At 38.3% G+C, this 15,302-nt stretch overlaps 1 protein-coding gene across 1 annotated transcript; it reads left to right on the top strand.

Moving 5' to 3' along the window:
• The first annotated feature begins 11,752 nt into the window (after nt 1-11,752).
• On the top strand, nt 11,753-13,769 carry LOC129239071 (glucose dehydrogenase [FAD, quinone]-like). Its single transcript, XM_054874354.1, has 2 exons — nt 11,753-12,119; nt 12,186-13,769. Exons 1-2 carry the CDS (start codon nt 11,823-11,825, stop codon nt 13,761-13,763), a joined length of 1,875 nt encoding a protein of 624 aa, XP_054730329.1. The 5' UTR covers nt 11,753-11,822; the 3' UTR covers nt 13,764-13,769.
• The last annotated feature ends 1,533 nt before the right edge of the window (nt 13,770-15,302 follow it).

Below are 15,302 nucleotides of genomic sequence, written 5' to 3'. Positions count from 1 at the left end.
GTTTTTCAAACATTTTCTTAAAGCTAATCAAAATAAGGCGAGTTTTTCTTGGTCATTAGAATAGACGCACTTTTGCTTTTTAATTTTTATAAGAAAAGTATTTGGATTTTAACTTAAATTACTATTTGATTTATTTGAAATAAAAAAAAAATAATTTCAGTAATGAGTACTGCCTCCTTTGTTAGTAATAACTTCATAAATCCGGTCCTTCATAGAATGATACAAGGAATCTATGTAGTTCAAGGAAATCTCGCTCCACGCACGTTTAATATCTGCAGTTAGTGTTTCCTTATCTTCGTATTGCTTTCCTCCTTCGTATACCTTCCGTGTTAGCCAGCCCCAAACATTTTCAATTACGTTAAGATCTGGAGAATATGGTGGCCAGGTCAGGATATTAACGTTGTGTCTCGAAATAAAAGATTTTACTACTCGAGAGTTATGAACAGGAGCATTGTCTTGTTGAAAATCCAAGGAATCGGTCCAAAGAGATCTTTTAATTTTGGAAATACGGACTCCAACAATGTTTTGAAGCGATCGCCGTTCATCTTTTGATCGATAAAAATCAAGTCAATTGTTCCATAAAACGTGATAGCACCCCACACCATTATTCCCCCTTCTCGGCTATGGTGGCGACTTAAATATAGCTCATCTTTCCGCAAATCGTGATAATAATATTGAAATCCATCAGGGCCATCTAAATTAAAACGTTTTTCATCAGTAAATACAACTGAACGCCAATCATTTAGTCGAGTGTCAGATTGGACAGTCCACGTCATGTATTCTTTCGCGAATTGAAGCCGGTTTTCTTTGCGTATTACATTTAAAGGGGGTGTTTTCTTGATTTTTAGACGCTTCAGGTGTTCTGCTTTCCTGATCGTACGCTGAACAGTTGATAGGCTTGCTTTTACTCCGGCCAATTCCTTGATCTTAGCAGCAGATTTAGTCGAATTCGAAGCAATTCTAACAATTTGGCGTACTGCTTGTTTTCATTGTAGAATACCTTCACTTCACTTTCAAACTTCTTTCGAATTCTTTAAATATATTTCTAATACTCAAACTTAAATTATGTAAACCATTTCAATTTACTCTACTCTTCAATTTCAATGACATAATTCTTTTCATTTCAATTTACTCTACTTCAATGACATACAGTAGAAGCCCGATAAGTGCAATACCGATAACTGCAATTTCGCGGAAAGTACAATTCGATTTTGAGTCCATAGAAAACTCGAAAAGAGCAATAAAAAATTGCAATTTTCGGGCTCAAATAATTCTTGTTCGAAGAAATTTTTCGCTTAATACGGCAATGTATTTGCGTTCATCACGCGCGAAGACACGGCTTTATAGCTATGCACAGTTATGGTTCTCGGAATTATTGCGACCAAAAACACTGTTCTCACGCTTTGTGATTTTTGATTTTTACAAATAACTGTAAAATTGTAGCGCTGATATCATAAAATATGCCATCGAATCGTTTGTGACATTCAACACACGTTAGTTTCAAGCTGGTTCTTGAGAGTAAAACAATCGTTCGGAGTTTGAATCATTTTTTTTTTGCTTTCATCAAATAAAATCATGGGAAAAGTGAAAAAGAATCTACATTTTCTTACATTGAAAGAAAGAGATGAGATTCTCCAAAAAATTGAAAAAGGCGTTAAACAACGAGATCTTGCATTCGAATACAAAGTTGATTGCGCAACGATTTGCCGAATAAAAAAACAATCCCGTTCATGAAAAGAAAATGCATACAATTCATTTTCACTTGGAAATAAACGGAAAACTTTGCGGTTTGGCAATCATCCAGAGCTCGAGAAGCGTTTGTACCAGTTTTTCATGAATCAGCGGCGACGAAATGCTCCTGTTTCTAGCTTGATATTGAAAAGCAAAGCATTAAAAATATTTGATGAAATAAAAAAGGATGGAGAATAATTCAATGCAAGTGATGGATGGTTTTCGCGATTCAAGAAACGCTTCGGACTTCGCTATTTGACTGTGACTGGTGAATCATTATCTTGTGATCCAGAAGCCATTGAGCCATTTAAGGAAAAATTGACGGCGAAAATCGCTGAAAAAGGATATGTAACATCACAAATATATAATGCTGATGAAACGGGGCTCTTTTGGAAACTTTTGCCAAATAAAACCTAAAGCCGCCCGAAGAAGAATTAGTTTGTGGTGAGATCGAAGTGATGTATTTTCCGGCAAATTGCACAGCGGTTTTACAGCCAATGGTTAAAGGTGTTACTAACTTGACGAAAATTCAATACAAAACATTGCTAATGGAAACCATAATTAGTGAAAAAGATTCTTCATTACATGAACTTATTGAAGAAAATTGATTTGAAAACCGCCGTGATCATGTTGAGCCAAGCATGGGGGAAATTGGGTACAAGCCCAACAGCTGACGCGATTATTGAATCTAATCCAGACGATATGCCATTGGATATCGAAATTGACGATCCCCTTCTTGTTGGAGGATTACAACGGTTAAATGAGATGGTCGAAAACTATGTGGGTGAAGCAGACACAGATGAAATCTGCAATTGGGTTTTGGAATTAGGAATAGATGAAGGTGATAGTGAAGCCAATGAACCCGAAGATACTACTCAAGAATAAACAACCGAAAAAGTCCAGCATGAATCGATTTTTGGCTGTGTCAATACAATTTTGAAATGGGGTAAACAGAATGATGTACTGTCATTCAATCAGATCGCTTGTTTGCATGATATCCGATCAAAAGCACTTGAAAAGTGTTACGAGAAAACGCAATCGAAAATAACAAAGTTTTTCCAAAAAAAATAATTGAATTTTGGAACACTCACTCATATGTCCTTCCGCATTGATCTCTTTCTATTAATTTCAATAAATATGTGTTCATTTTTCTTGAATATCGACCTTTTGAGCTCATTAATTGCATTGAATAGAGTTAAAATGTTTTTCCCTAGGTATTCCTCGATCCACAGGAGAAATTCGCAAAAGTGCAATTTTTCCCTAAGTGCAATCATTGCTGAAATTTTCCAATTGTACTTATCGGGCTTCTACTGTAATTCTTTTCATTTCAATTTACTCTACTCTTTAATTTCAATGACATAATTCTTTTCCTTTTTTTTGAAACCCGAAACATAAGTAAACACATGGCACACACCAAATACATTTTTTTTGTCATATGATACCCCACTCCAAAGCAAAACCATAGCTTACTATGAAGTAAGTCAACCTAAACAAAATTTAAGTCAACCTAAGCAAAATTTCATTGTATAGTATTTTTATGTGCTTACAATTTTGTTATTGATTTTTACTTGTAACAATGTTTGGTTGTAATTATATATTTTATTGATGACAAGGCAAAAGGAAAGTATAAAATAAAGCCATTCTATCAAAAGGCAGGCAGTTCAGTCTTAGCCTGATAGTTGGAAGGCAGTCATTTGCCCTAACTAAATAAAAATCTTTTATTTGAAAAGGAACCTTTAGTCGGCAGGTTTGCTCTAAAGCTCTTCCCACATGAAAAGTACTTTTCATGATAGTGCCTTTTTTCCCCCTTTGAAGTTATTTCCATATGCCTCTGGATCCTTCAAATATCTGTAAACAGTTCTGGAGCTGCGATTTATTTGTTTGGCAATGTTCCGATTGGACAGTCCTTGGGAGTGAAGAAAGTCTACTTTTTGACGTTCCAATAAGCTCATAACAGCAGCTTTTCCCATTTTTTTCTTCAAATGTAGCTCGAAAACACTTTATTTGTTTATTTTTGATATTTTTTCAATACGAAAGTTTACACTTGTCCACGCAATACGAAGAAATTTAAGCTGCGTCTAATTCAATGACCAACCGAAAACACGTGTGAATGCCATAGAAATTTCTATAATCTCCGAATGTACAGTTATTTTTTCGCAAATCAACCAGCTGTCAGCATTTTTTCAAGATTTTCAACAAGATTCGCACTTTGATAAGAAAAGCATTTTGGGCAATTAGAACAAGCATGATAATAAATAATTGATTTTGTTTAAAAATAACGATGGTGCGTCTAATCTAAGACCAGCAGTGTATAAAGAGTTTTTGGGTAACAACATTTTTTTGTTGCTGTTACCGTGCAAACTTTTATGTGAGAGCAAATAGAAGAATTTTATTATTTTGTGAACTTTGTCATCTTGAACATTTTTGCTGAAGCTAAGTATAAAACCTAACGTACAAACGAAAAGTAAATACAGCGCCTTCGATATCATATCGATTTTAATTGAAATGCATTCTGAAGAAAATAAAAATTCGTGCTATGCAAAATATTTGCGCCATTACAATTTAAAATTGGAAGCGGCAACTAAAGAAAAATGTTTCGGAAGAGCTAAATTCGGCCTTGTTTAAGGTGATAAAAAAGGTATAGAAAATGTTGGAATCAAATGGTTATTTAAGGAAACAGAAGATATCAGTTGAATAGAAGTAAAAACACAAAATGAAATTTTTCAATTATTTCCAGTTTACATAAGAAACAAAGACTGGACACGAGAATTTGAAAAAATGGAAAATTTTTTCTTTCAAAATGAGCGCGACAACCAAATAATAATAATTGTTATTATAATAAAGGGTGGTTAAATTTCAAGGGCCGATGTTGAATGTGAAGGACACTTAAACGTCAAGCTTTTTTCTGCATTTCATTTAACATTTTTCAATTTCAGACTAACTCAATTTGAACCATGGAAGGATACATAATCGAGCAACGCGTTAAAATTATTCAGGCTTATTATGAAAACGGGCAACAGTGAATGACCAATTTTCGAAGAAAATCATCTTCAGTGATGAGGCACATTTTCACCTCAGTGGATTCGTCAATAAGCAGAATTGCCGCATTTGGGTGAATGATAATCCAAGAGTGATTGCCGAAAAACAAATGGACCCACAAAGAGAGACTGTTTGGAGCGGTTTATGGGCCGGCGGCATCATTGGGCCGTATTTTTTCCAAAATGAGGCCGGTCAGGCAGTTACTGTGAATAGTGTTCGCTGTCGTGAGATAATAACGAACTTTTTATGGCCCGAATTGGAAGATATGGATGTGGACGATATGTGGTTTCAACAGCACGGTGCCACCTGCCACACAGCTAACGAAACAATGGCTCTTTTGCGCGAAAAATTTGATGGCCGAATAATCTCACGTCGTGGCGATGTTAATTGGCCGCCAACATCATGTGATTTGACACCTTTGGACTTCTTTCTTTGGGGTTATTTGAAAGAAAAGGTGTACGTCGATAAGCCAGCAAATATTCAAGAGCTAAAGGATGAGATACTTCGGCACATTAACGGCATAGAATCTCAATTATGCCTCAGCGTCATCGAAATTTTAGACCATCGGATGGAGGTGTGCCGCCGAGGCCGCGGCGGCCATTGTGCAAATATTTTGTTCCATACGTAATTGAGCCACACCAGTATTATCATAGTAAAGAGAAATGATAATAATTTTCTAAAAAAATTGTATTTTATTCAAAATCAGCACCGGCCCTTGAAACATAACCACTCTTTACATTAAGCAAATACAGCGCTGGGAAAAGCTAAACCCCTCTCATTCGAAAGGCAGCCGGTTCTACGTTACCGAAATAACTGGGGCGTTTCCCGACCAAAGGTAGCCGCCGCCCCAGTAAATTAGCCCTGTCTAGTGCACCGTTTTTTCGTCATTCCGCTGAGTGCATAGCCACCATAGCACTTCCCGCCATTAATCCTTAAATTAATCGAGGGCTTAACCAAAACCGCCAATTTGCGAGAATTGTTCTAGTAGCCCTGGACCTGTGGAAGGCTTTCGACACGATCTGCCACTCCATGCTACTAGAGGTATTCTACAGTCGTCCCTCCCACCGCGACTGAAGGGTGGTTCGCGAATTATTTGAGTGGTGGGCATTCGTCAGTCACTTTTCGCCATTTCAAAACTCAAAACAGAGGAGGATAAAGTAAGGTGTACTGCAGGGTGGTGCCCTCTCATCCTTGCTTTTTAACTTTTATGTCTCGAAACTCCTCCAACCAGCAGAGGGAGTCTCACATCGATTGCTGCTCGTGTTCCAAAGTGAACGTTTATCTCGCTTTTTTACTGCGAGGAATCTCTAACTTTCCCCCACTAAATCCACGGCCACTCTTTTTACCAGGTGAAAGTCGATGACGTAGCAATACCGCCTGTAAACAATCCCAAAATTTTGGACGTCACCTTTGATAGCTTACTCTCCTTTCCTGCGCCAACACAATCACTAAGCAATTGGCACCAAGGTCGACTAGTTCTGAGTTATATTGCGACCGTCTGGTCGCCCGGCACCAGTGATATGCAGTGTACAAAGCGCCAGACATGTCAGAAGACTGCAATCAGGACAGTTACGTGATGTGCCCCGGCAACACCTTAACAATAAGGCTTTCATGCTCCCGCTTAAGGAGCGTAACCAAATATTCAGTAAGCAATTTCTGCTGGTGTGCTCCCGAAACTATCACCCCTTCTTGGCATTTGTAACGCGGTCTTGAGTAAATGTACCCTTAGACGTGCTATCAAATTTTTGCAGTTTTTGAAATGGATTTGAATTATTTGCGACGACGAGTTTGTATTGAATTTTGAAGTGCAAAGAAGCTGCATAAAAATGAAGTGACGGTGTGATCGCAAAATGTGTTTCAATAGTTTAGGAATGAAGACAACTGAATTTTTCAAATAAAATAATCCATGAATATAATGGGTTTTCCAATAAGAGGGTTGGCAAAAAAGTCTTGCGGTATTTCCGCAAGCTTGTCTTTGCAAGCGCGTAGTTCTAGTTGTATTCGTCGCATCGGTTCACGCTAGAGCTTTTTGGAAAGCTCTTTTCACGTGCTAACACGTGTTTGATTAATTGTTGTTTGCTTTTAGTCGTTCGTGAGTTATAGCGTCGCAAACATGGAGCAAAATAAAGAGAAAATACGGCATATTTTACAGTACTACTACGATAAAGGCAAAAATGCATCTCATGCTGCCAATAAAATTTGTGCAGTTTATGGACCCGATACAGTTTCCATTTCCACCGCACAACGATGGTTTCAACGTTTTCGTTCTGGTGCAGAGGTGATCGAAGATGCGCCACGGTCCGGAAGGCCTGTCGTCGAAAATTGCGATAAAATCGCTGAATTGATCGAAAGAGACCGGCATAGTAGCAGCCGTAGCATCGGCCAAGAGCTGGGCATAAGTCATCAAACCGTTATAAACCATTTGAAGAAGCTTGGATTCAAAAAGAAGCTCGATGTATGGGTGCCACACGACTTGACGCAAGAAAACATTTTTTCCCGTATGGATGCATGCGAATCGCTTCTGAATCGCAACAAAATCGACCCTTTTTGAAGCGGATGGTGACTGGCGATGAAAAGTGGGTCACTTACGACAACGTGAAGCGCAAACTGTCGTGGTCGAAAAGCGGTGAAGCTCCCCAGACGGTGGCCAAGCCTGGATTGACGGCCAGGAAGGTTCTTCTGTGTGTTTGGTGGGATTGGCAGGGAATCATCCACTATGAGCTGCTCCCCTATGGCCAAACGCTCAATTTGGACCTGTACTGCCAACAACTGGACCGCTTGAATGCAGCACTCATGCAGAAGAGGCCATCTTTGATCAACAGAGGCCGAATTGTCTTCCTTCAGGACAACGCCAGGCCACACACATCTTTAGTGACGCGCCAGAAGCTCCGGGAGCTCGGACGGGAGGTTCTTTTGCATCTACCGTATAGGCCGGATCTCGCACCAAGTGATTACCACCAATTTCTGTCCATGGCGAACGAGCTTGGTAGTCGGAAGTTGTCCACAAGAGAGTTCTGTGAAAATTGGCTCTCCGAGTTTTTTGACAATAGGGAAGCGAGCTTCTATAAGAGGGGCATTATGAAGTTGGCATCTCGTTGGGAACTCGTCATCGAACAAAACGGCGCATATTTGACTTAAATCGCATTATTATAACCAATTTTATGAACAATTGAAAATTCAATAAAAATACCGCAAGACTTTTTTGCCAACCTATAAATGATTGGATCTTTATTTCGTTATGAAGAGAAAGGTATGCCGTTAATAGTGGAAAATAACATCAGGCAAATGACCACCACGACCACGCTTACAGTACAATATCCTTTTCGTGAAATTTTCCATAACCGAATTGCAAAGTGGCTACCCTATGTCCTCGATAGCCTCACGAATTCCATTTTTGAGATTTTGAATCGACCCTGGGCTGTTGGCGTAAGTCACAAAGAAAAAGTCACAAGGTTTTTAAATCACAAGATCTTGGTGGGCAATTGTGATCACCTCTGCGAGGTTTCGTTGCTTGTGCGGCATGTAGCGCCGTCTTGTTGAAAATAAACGTTGTCCAAATCAATACCATACAATTTCGGCCATAACAAATCGTTAATCATCTCTCGATAGCGCAATCCATTCCAAAATAACACCTGCTATTGGAAAACCCTTTATAATCAAACAAAACTTTCCCTGCGTAAATTGATTTCAAACCATCAATTTCTACTTGATTTCTTCGTATTCGTAGCTTTTCTACGATGGATGCAATGATAAGGCTGACTATGAATGAGACAGTGTGGCAACTGATACATTTTTGTGATGAAAAATCAATCGTCGGGAATTGATAGCCGCTTGCATTAAAATTAAAAATAAAAAAATTTTAAAATTAAAAAAAGCGCAAGCACCAAAAATTAAATATAAAATAAAGAAATAAAGATAATTTTGATATAGAAAAAAAAAACAATAAAAAACAAACTGAATCGAATTGATGTTCAGACTTTATTTATTTGGTATATGTAAATAAGGCACTGCAGCGACGATGGTGGCTGGGTAATTTTGTCCGTACGCAAAGAACTGCTCCAGCGAAGAAGGCTTTTGAAACGGTAATTGGCGGTCGACGGCGAAGAGGAAGTCCTTGTGTCCGATGGAAGGACTTAAGGACTTAATTGAAAATTATCTGGCTTCTCTTGGCTTAAGTAACGGGGAAAGTTGTGCAGAAAACAGAGACACCTGGAGAGGCATTATTTGGAAAGCTCTAACTCGTGACGGGTTGTTACGGCCAATTAAGTAATAATCGAAAATTCGACTATCCAAATAAATTATTTTTTGATAAATTTAAGTAATTAATCGTTTGAATTTAGGTATAGATTTGAATAAATTTATTAACTGAGAAACTAGAATTATGATTGACTAAAATTTTGAGTGATCAAATAATCGCACAGCGCTAATATCAACATTATATTTTTTTTAACGAAATGTGGGAGCAATTTTTTTAATCTATATATTTTTACGGACTAATTACATATGAGTAATGAGATCCCTCTATTCTTTTCAATCCAACTAACTGGAGAAGAAGATTGGAACACAAAGAACCCAAAGCTTTAATGGACTAAACAGAATCACACCCTAAGTGTTGTATGTACCACGTATAATAAATTCCAAACTAATTGCTCGTTAGTAAATAATATTTTACTTTGTAACTACAAAGTGTGCATATCTTTTCGCTTTATCTGCAGACAAAGTTCTAATATTCTACTAATATAAGTAAAACTTTGCGTAAATATCAACTGTCATCTGATAAATTAGTTTCTTGATTGTTTTTGCAACAATAAAAATATAAAACTAGTAGAAAAAACTTGAACACCTCGAAACATTAAATAATTGGCATGGTAATATGTATGTGTGTGTGCTACATGTTGCTTTAAGTTAACACCAATTTTTATCTACAGCCATAATGAGAGCGAACCATTTGAATCTAAGCATATTGTAATAATGCCATGTGCGCGTTATGCTACCTACAGTAAAGCGACTTTTAAGTGAACCTGAGCTATTCCGAAACTAAAATAATCTGAACTGTAATTATGATGCTTGATGATGATGTAAACACGATTCAGAAAGCTTCTTGAGGGCTACTCAGTTGAAGAGAGGTATATAGCCAATGTCGAATAATCCATGTTGAGGTGAATGCACAAACCATAGAAAACTGTGCTTACTGTTAGGGCGAAAAGCAATGCAAGAAATTTAATAAATATAATAAAAAAAAACTTGAAATAATTTACATATTTTCAAATAATTTTTTTTCTGTACCTTTTTTTAAATAATACAATTTTTGTGTAATAATTAGATAATGATAATTGAAATTTTGTGGAAAACATTGCAGAAATTTTGATGATTATGCATTAGGGTGGGTCGATTTAAAAATCGCTCATTGCTCTGTGAAAATCATATTCTAGGGATCAAAATAAGAAACTTTGCCGAAGCAACCATACCTCTAAAACGAATTCTGATGTCCCCCAATTTGGGCCGAACTTTTTAGTTTCTTTTCTCAAGTAAAGACCAAAAATGGTGATATTTTGAAATGATTGTATGGGGAACCCCACAGGAGAGTTCCAGGAGGTGTGCCACTGGCATGGGTGGATCGGCCGTCCAAAGTTAGTGGGGGTCGGTCATACATTTTCACTCGATTGGAGCACTCTAAATGGGTCAAAGTGGGATTTTTCGTTCGACCCAAATTGGGGGACATCAGAAATCGTTTTAGAGGTATGGTTCCTTCGCCAAAGTTTCTTATTTTGTTCCCTATAATACAATTTTCACAGAGCAATAAGCGATTTTTAAATCGACCCACCCTAATGGACATATGCACTACGTATGTGGTTGCTTTTGACCTTTCACATCTACATCAGATGGATAAGATTAAATCGATTAAAGTTACAACTAATCTATACAGGGTTAGTCATTTAAAGTGGAAACCTTTGTTTCTGCTAAAAGTTGTTTATAGTTCCTTAGAAGCCATAGGAAGATTCATAATAATTATTAAAAAAAAAACTACTTTTTGAAAATGTCATGGCGTAAATGCCGAACTTTGGTCATAATGGCAAATTTTGCTATTCTTTCGAATCTTAGATGGCAATTTGACGTTTGTTGACTTTTAATTAAGCTAAAGTCCTTGGCTTGTTGGCGTATAACTTTGACTTCAAATAACGCCAAAAATAAAAGCCTGTTGACGATAAATCGGGTGATCTGAGTGGCCAGTCAAAATCGCCATTTTTCGATATCACTCGAAAAGAAAGACCGGATCTGCCGATTTGAGATGTAATGGGACACAGAATATGACCTGAAAGTAACCGAGTTCGGTCAACAAGTACTCCTATATGCATGAGACATGGCAGAGGGTCTTTGCTTCTTATGAGGATATTTTTCATGGCAGAAAAACTCCCGTAGCTTTGTCATTTTCAGCCGAAGCACGACCACTACTTTGTTCTGCCATAAGTTCGTCATGAGAGATAAAGGAATTTCAAGGAAGACCTGGAAACTTGTCATTTTCGGCTCCCTCCATCCACATCTATCAGAGCGGAAAAAAGTTCGCACACAATCGTCGTTAGAAATAACAGAAGCTTTAAGGGAGACTGCAAACTAGGCCTTTTCGGCTCCCAGCTACGAGGAGTCGGAGACTGGAACCTGTACTTTCTGAATTATTGGTCAGCATATTACTCATCAAGACTTAGCTGGCTGGGTATTGATTAAGATCGGAAGCGTACGCATCCTTACAACCCCACTGGCAAAACTAGCAGCCAGTACTGCGGTCTGTGTGAGATCGCTGTTAACCCAACCTACTTCTTCTACTATTAGTTCAGATTAAAGTGGCTCCACTGTACTTGAGTAGCTAACGCACTCATGCACGCTTAAAAACATATAAAATATGATTGGAATACATACACATTTAAACTTCGGTCGGTGAGTTTTAAAGTCGAAATGCGTATCGTAATCAAATGCTTGGTACTACTCAAGCATCATAGACGCTTCTTGAACGTACATCGGTTTGAGTTTTTGTAGTTTTCATAGTTCTGTTTTTAATGTCCGCCACGGTCGAAGGATTTTCAACGTGTGCATCGCAGAGCACGGGCACAGTCAACTTGCTAGTCAATACCCTGCTGCAGGCGTTACTTGCAGCGCAATGCTCCCTCTCACATAAGGATAACTGGGCGGAGGATTATGCGGATCAGGCACTCAAAAACGGCCTGGACACCTATGATTTTGTGATTGTGGGCGCTGGAACTGCAGGATCTGTGCTAGCTAGTCGACTAAGTGAGAATCCTGATTGGAAAATTTTACTTTTAGAAGCCGGCGGTGATCCACCACAAGAGTCAGATGTGAGCATGCAATGGCTGGCTTTTAAAGTACACATTGCTGAAAACGGGGTATTGTAATATTTACAGATTCCTGAGCTATTCTTCGCCATACAACACTCCAATTTTACTTGGAACTATCAAACGGAACAGTCGGACAAGGCTTGTTGGGCTTCAAAAGACAAACGTTGCTATTGGCCACGAGGTAAGATCATTGGCGGTTCGGGCAATATCAATGCGCTGCTGCACATACCGGGCAATCCAAAAGACTACAATAGTTGGCTGCAGCAAGGTAACACCGATTGGGGTTGGAATGATGTTTTACCAATCTTCGAGCAGATTACCGGCTCTAATGGACTTTTAAAAATAAAAAAATTCGAGAACGAAGGATCCGATGAAGAGTATATAGAGATGATCACGTCCGGAGCTGAGGAATTGGGTATACCACGAGTGGCAGCGATTACTGAAGGCAGCGAAATTGGTTACGCCAAACTACCACGTACCATTTATGAAGGGCGCCGTACCAGCACAGCAAAGAGTTATTTGGGTAGGGCTATGAAGAGAACAAACTTACATGTCATAAAAAATGCACAAGTTACAAAACTGCATTTCGATGAGAGTGGCGAGCGACTGCAATCGGCGAGTTTCATTTTGAGAGAAAAACATGAGTTAACAGTAAATGTTGGCAAGGAGTTAATACTCTCGGCTGGCGCTATTGATTCACCCAAATTACTGTTGCTTTCAGGTGTGGGACCAGCGCAGCACCTACAGTCGCTGCATATACCGCTCGTACATGAACTGCCTATAGGTGACAATTTGCAAGATCATCTTTTTACATTACTATGCTTTAAAATGGAAGAGAATACAGCGACGCACATTTCGGAAAAAATGGTTTTAGATATCGTCTATAACTATCTAATACACTCTCGTGGTCCGCTCTCCGGCGATGGCGTTGTATCTCTAACAGGCTTCATTAATACACGTAATGGTAGCAACGCTCAATATCCCGATATACAATTTCTACATGAGTTCGTGCACCGCGGTGATTACCTAAGCTTGCGCATTATACTTGATGCCTTCACGTTGAACGATGTTTATATTAAAGCCATCGAAAAGCAGTTGGAAAGCGCAAATATCTTGATCGTTGTATCAGTATTATCATACCCGGAGTCGCGGGGGAAACTTCAGCTGCAAAGTGCCAACTACAAAGATTCACCAAAACTCTATGCCAATTATTTGGAGAATCCGCTTGACATGGCAACACTATTACGTGGTATTCGCTTTCAAGAAAAGATGGCACACACCGCCTCCTTTCGCGCACGTGACGCACAACTATTACAAGTGCCAATTCCAGAATGCGATGCGCTCGTGACTGGGAGTGATGACTATTGGCGTTGCTATGTGAAATATTTCACTTTTACTCTGTATCATCAAACGGGCACCGTGAAAATGGGTCCCGACTCAGACAAGACGAGCTGCGTAAATCCACGTTTAAAGTTAAGAGGTGTGCGGAATTTGCGTGTGGCAGATGCAAGTATTATGCCACTCATTCCTAGTGCCAATACGAATGCCGCTACGATAATGATTGCTGAACGCGCCGCTGATTTCATTAAGAAAGACTGGTTGGGCACGCAGGCAGAGAAGACGGAGGCGCACAATGAGCTTTAGATCGTAATGTTTTTATGTTGTTCAATTCTTTTTATGACAACGCAGATTTTATATTTAAACTAAAGTAGCATAAATAGTTGCGCATTCGTGTGCAGCTCTTTGTACAAACATACATGATTTTGTGAGCGAGTTTTGATAAACTTGCTTTACTCTCCAATGCCCAAGCAAAACTGAGTGGGAAAAAAGTTGTTTAAATAATCAATTAATTGCGTCTGTACGAGAACATTAGATGGCAAAAAGTGAATAAATAAAATATGAAAAAAAATATATATATGTATATAAAAAAATATTTTCATCGACAAGGAAAAGCGGTTAGTAAAGTTATTTTTTTAATAAAATAATAAATAAGCACTTTGATCTGCTGAATTCTTAGTGCTTGCGACCATTTTTTCATAACAGAGCGATTCCGTGTCAAGTGCTCCAAGTATTTTAGTGATTGGCGTGAATTTCTCTGAAAATTGTGTGTGTGTATAGATTGAGTATAATAAAAAGTAAACGGAAAAATTAAAAAAAATGTTATAATTATCTATATATATAAAACTTAGGCCGAAAAAAATTGTGCGTTTGTCCGTGGTAATCTCAGCAACACGTGTAAGGAACACAATGAAAGTTTCACACATTGTTGGTGTTGCTTTGGCAAAGGTTTTTGTGAAGTTTGGTTGAAACCCGATAACGCGTGTCTGTGCGGTGCGTCGGTTAAGTGAGTGTGTTTTTGCTATTTGCCGCACGTATTTTTTGTACCGCACATAGCATTCATTAGAATTGAATACATTTTGGTCGTGTGTGTCTGGGCCGATTATTACGAAATTTGGTATATATATATGGGGCATTCTTCGTCAACCGGACACCCCCATCTGCCCAGAACAGTTTTTATAAAAAAAATTGTTCCCTATGCCGAAATAAAAGCTTATGTCACGTACTTTAATTTGTCATGTGGCACTTTTTAAATACTAAAAAGCCATTCCTTCCAAATCTCAAACAAAAAGGAAGTGATTATTAAAAGATTTTCCAATTCTCCAGAAGAAAAAAAGTTTTACTGTGAATTCTCCTCAAACATGATGCTCGGGGGTTTCTGGGTTCGCTGCTGAATATAAATATTGAAGGAAATTGCTGAAATTGGATTTTTTTTTCATAATACAGGATTTTTTTCACAGTAAAACTTTTTTTTCTTCTGGAGAATTGGAAAATCTTTTAATAATCACTTCCTTTTTGTTTGAGATTTGGAAGGAATGGCTTTTTAGTATTTAAAAAGTGCCACATGACAAATTAAAGTACATGACATAAGCTTTTATTTCGGCATAGGGAAAAATTTTTTTTATAAAAACTGTTCTGGGCAGATGGGGGTGTCCGGTTGGCGAAGAATGCCCCATATATTTTTCCACGGAGAAGGTTAGTATAATATGCTTATTGATTCCACTCGCCACCAGATGGCGCTGCCGAAGGCCAAAACGAGGACCCGGCTAACCCTAGGATGTGTTTTTACATTGTGGGTATCAAATCAAAGCTACTGATGAGTGCTTTAATACAGAGTATTTTTTA

The sequence above is a fragment of the Anastrepha obliqua genome, chromosome 2, assembly GCF_027943255.1.
Source record: "Anastrepha obliqua isolate idAnaObli1 chromosome 2, idAnaObli1_1.0, whole genome shotgun sequence".
NCBI lineage: Eukaryota > Metazoa > Arthropoda > Insecta > Diptera > Tephritidae > Anastrepha > Anastrepha obliqua.
Note: the sequence above shows the minus strand (reverse complement) of the source record. Positions and strands in the feature narration are given on the sequence as shown.

What these genes read in the sequence shown, in the direction of transcription:
- LOC129239071 (XM_054874354.1), top strand. Translation starts at nt 11,823, where the DNA reads ATGTCCGCCACGGTCGAAGGATTTTCAACGTGTGCATCGCAGAGCACG. An exon ending in ATCCACCACAAGAGTCAGAT is followed by an intron (nt 12,120 to 12,185) that starts GTGAGCATGCAA and finishes TAATATTTACAG; the next exon opens with ATTCCTGAGCTATTCTTCGC.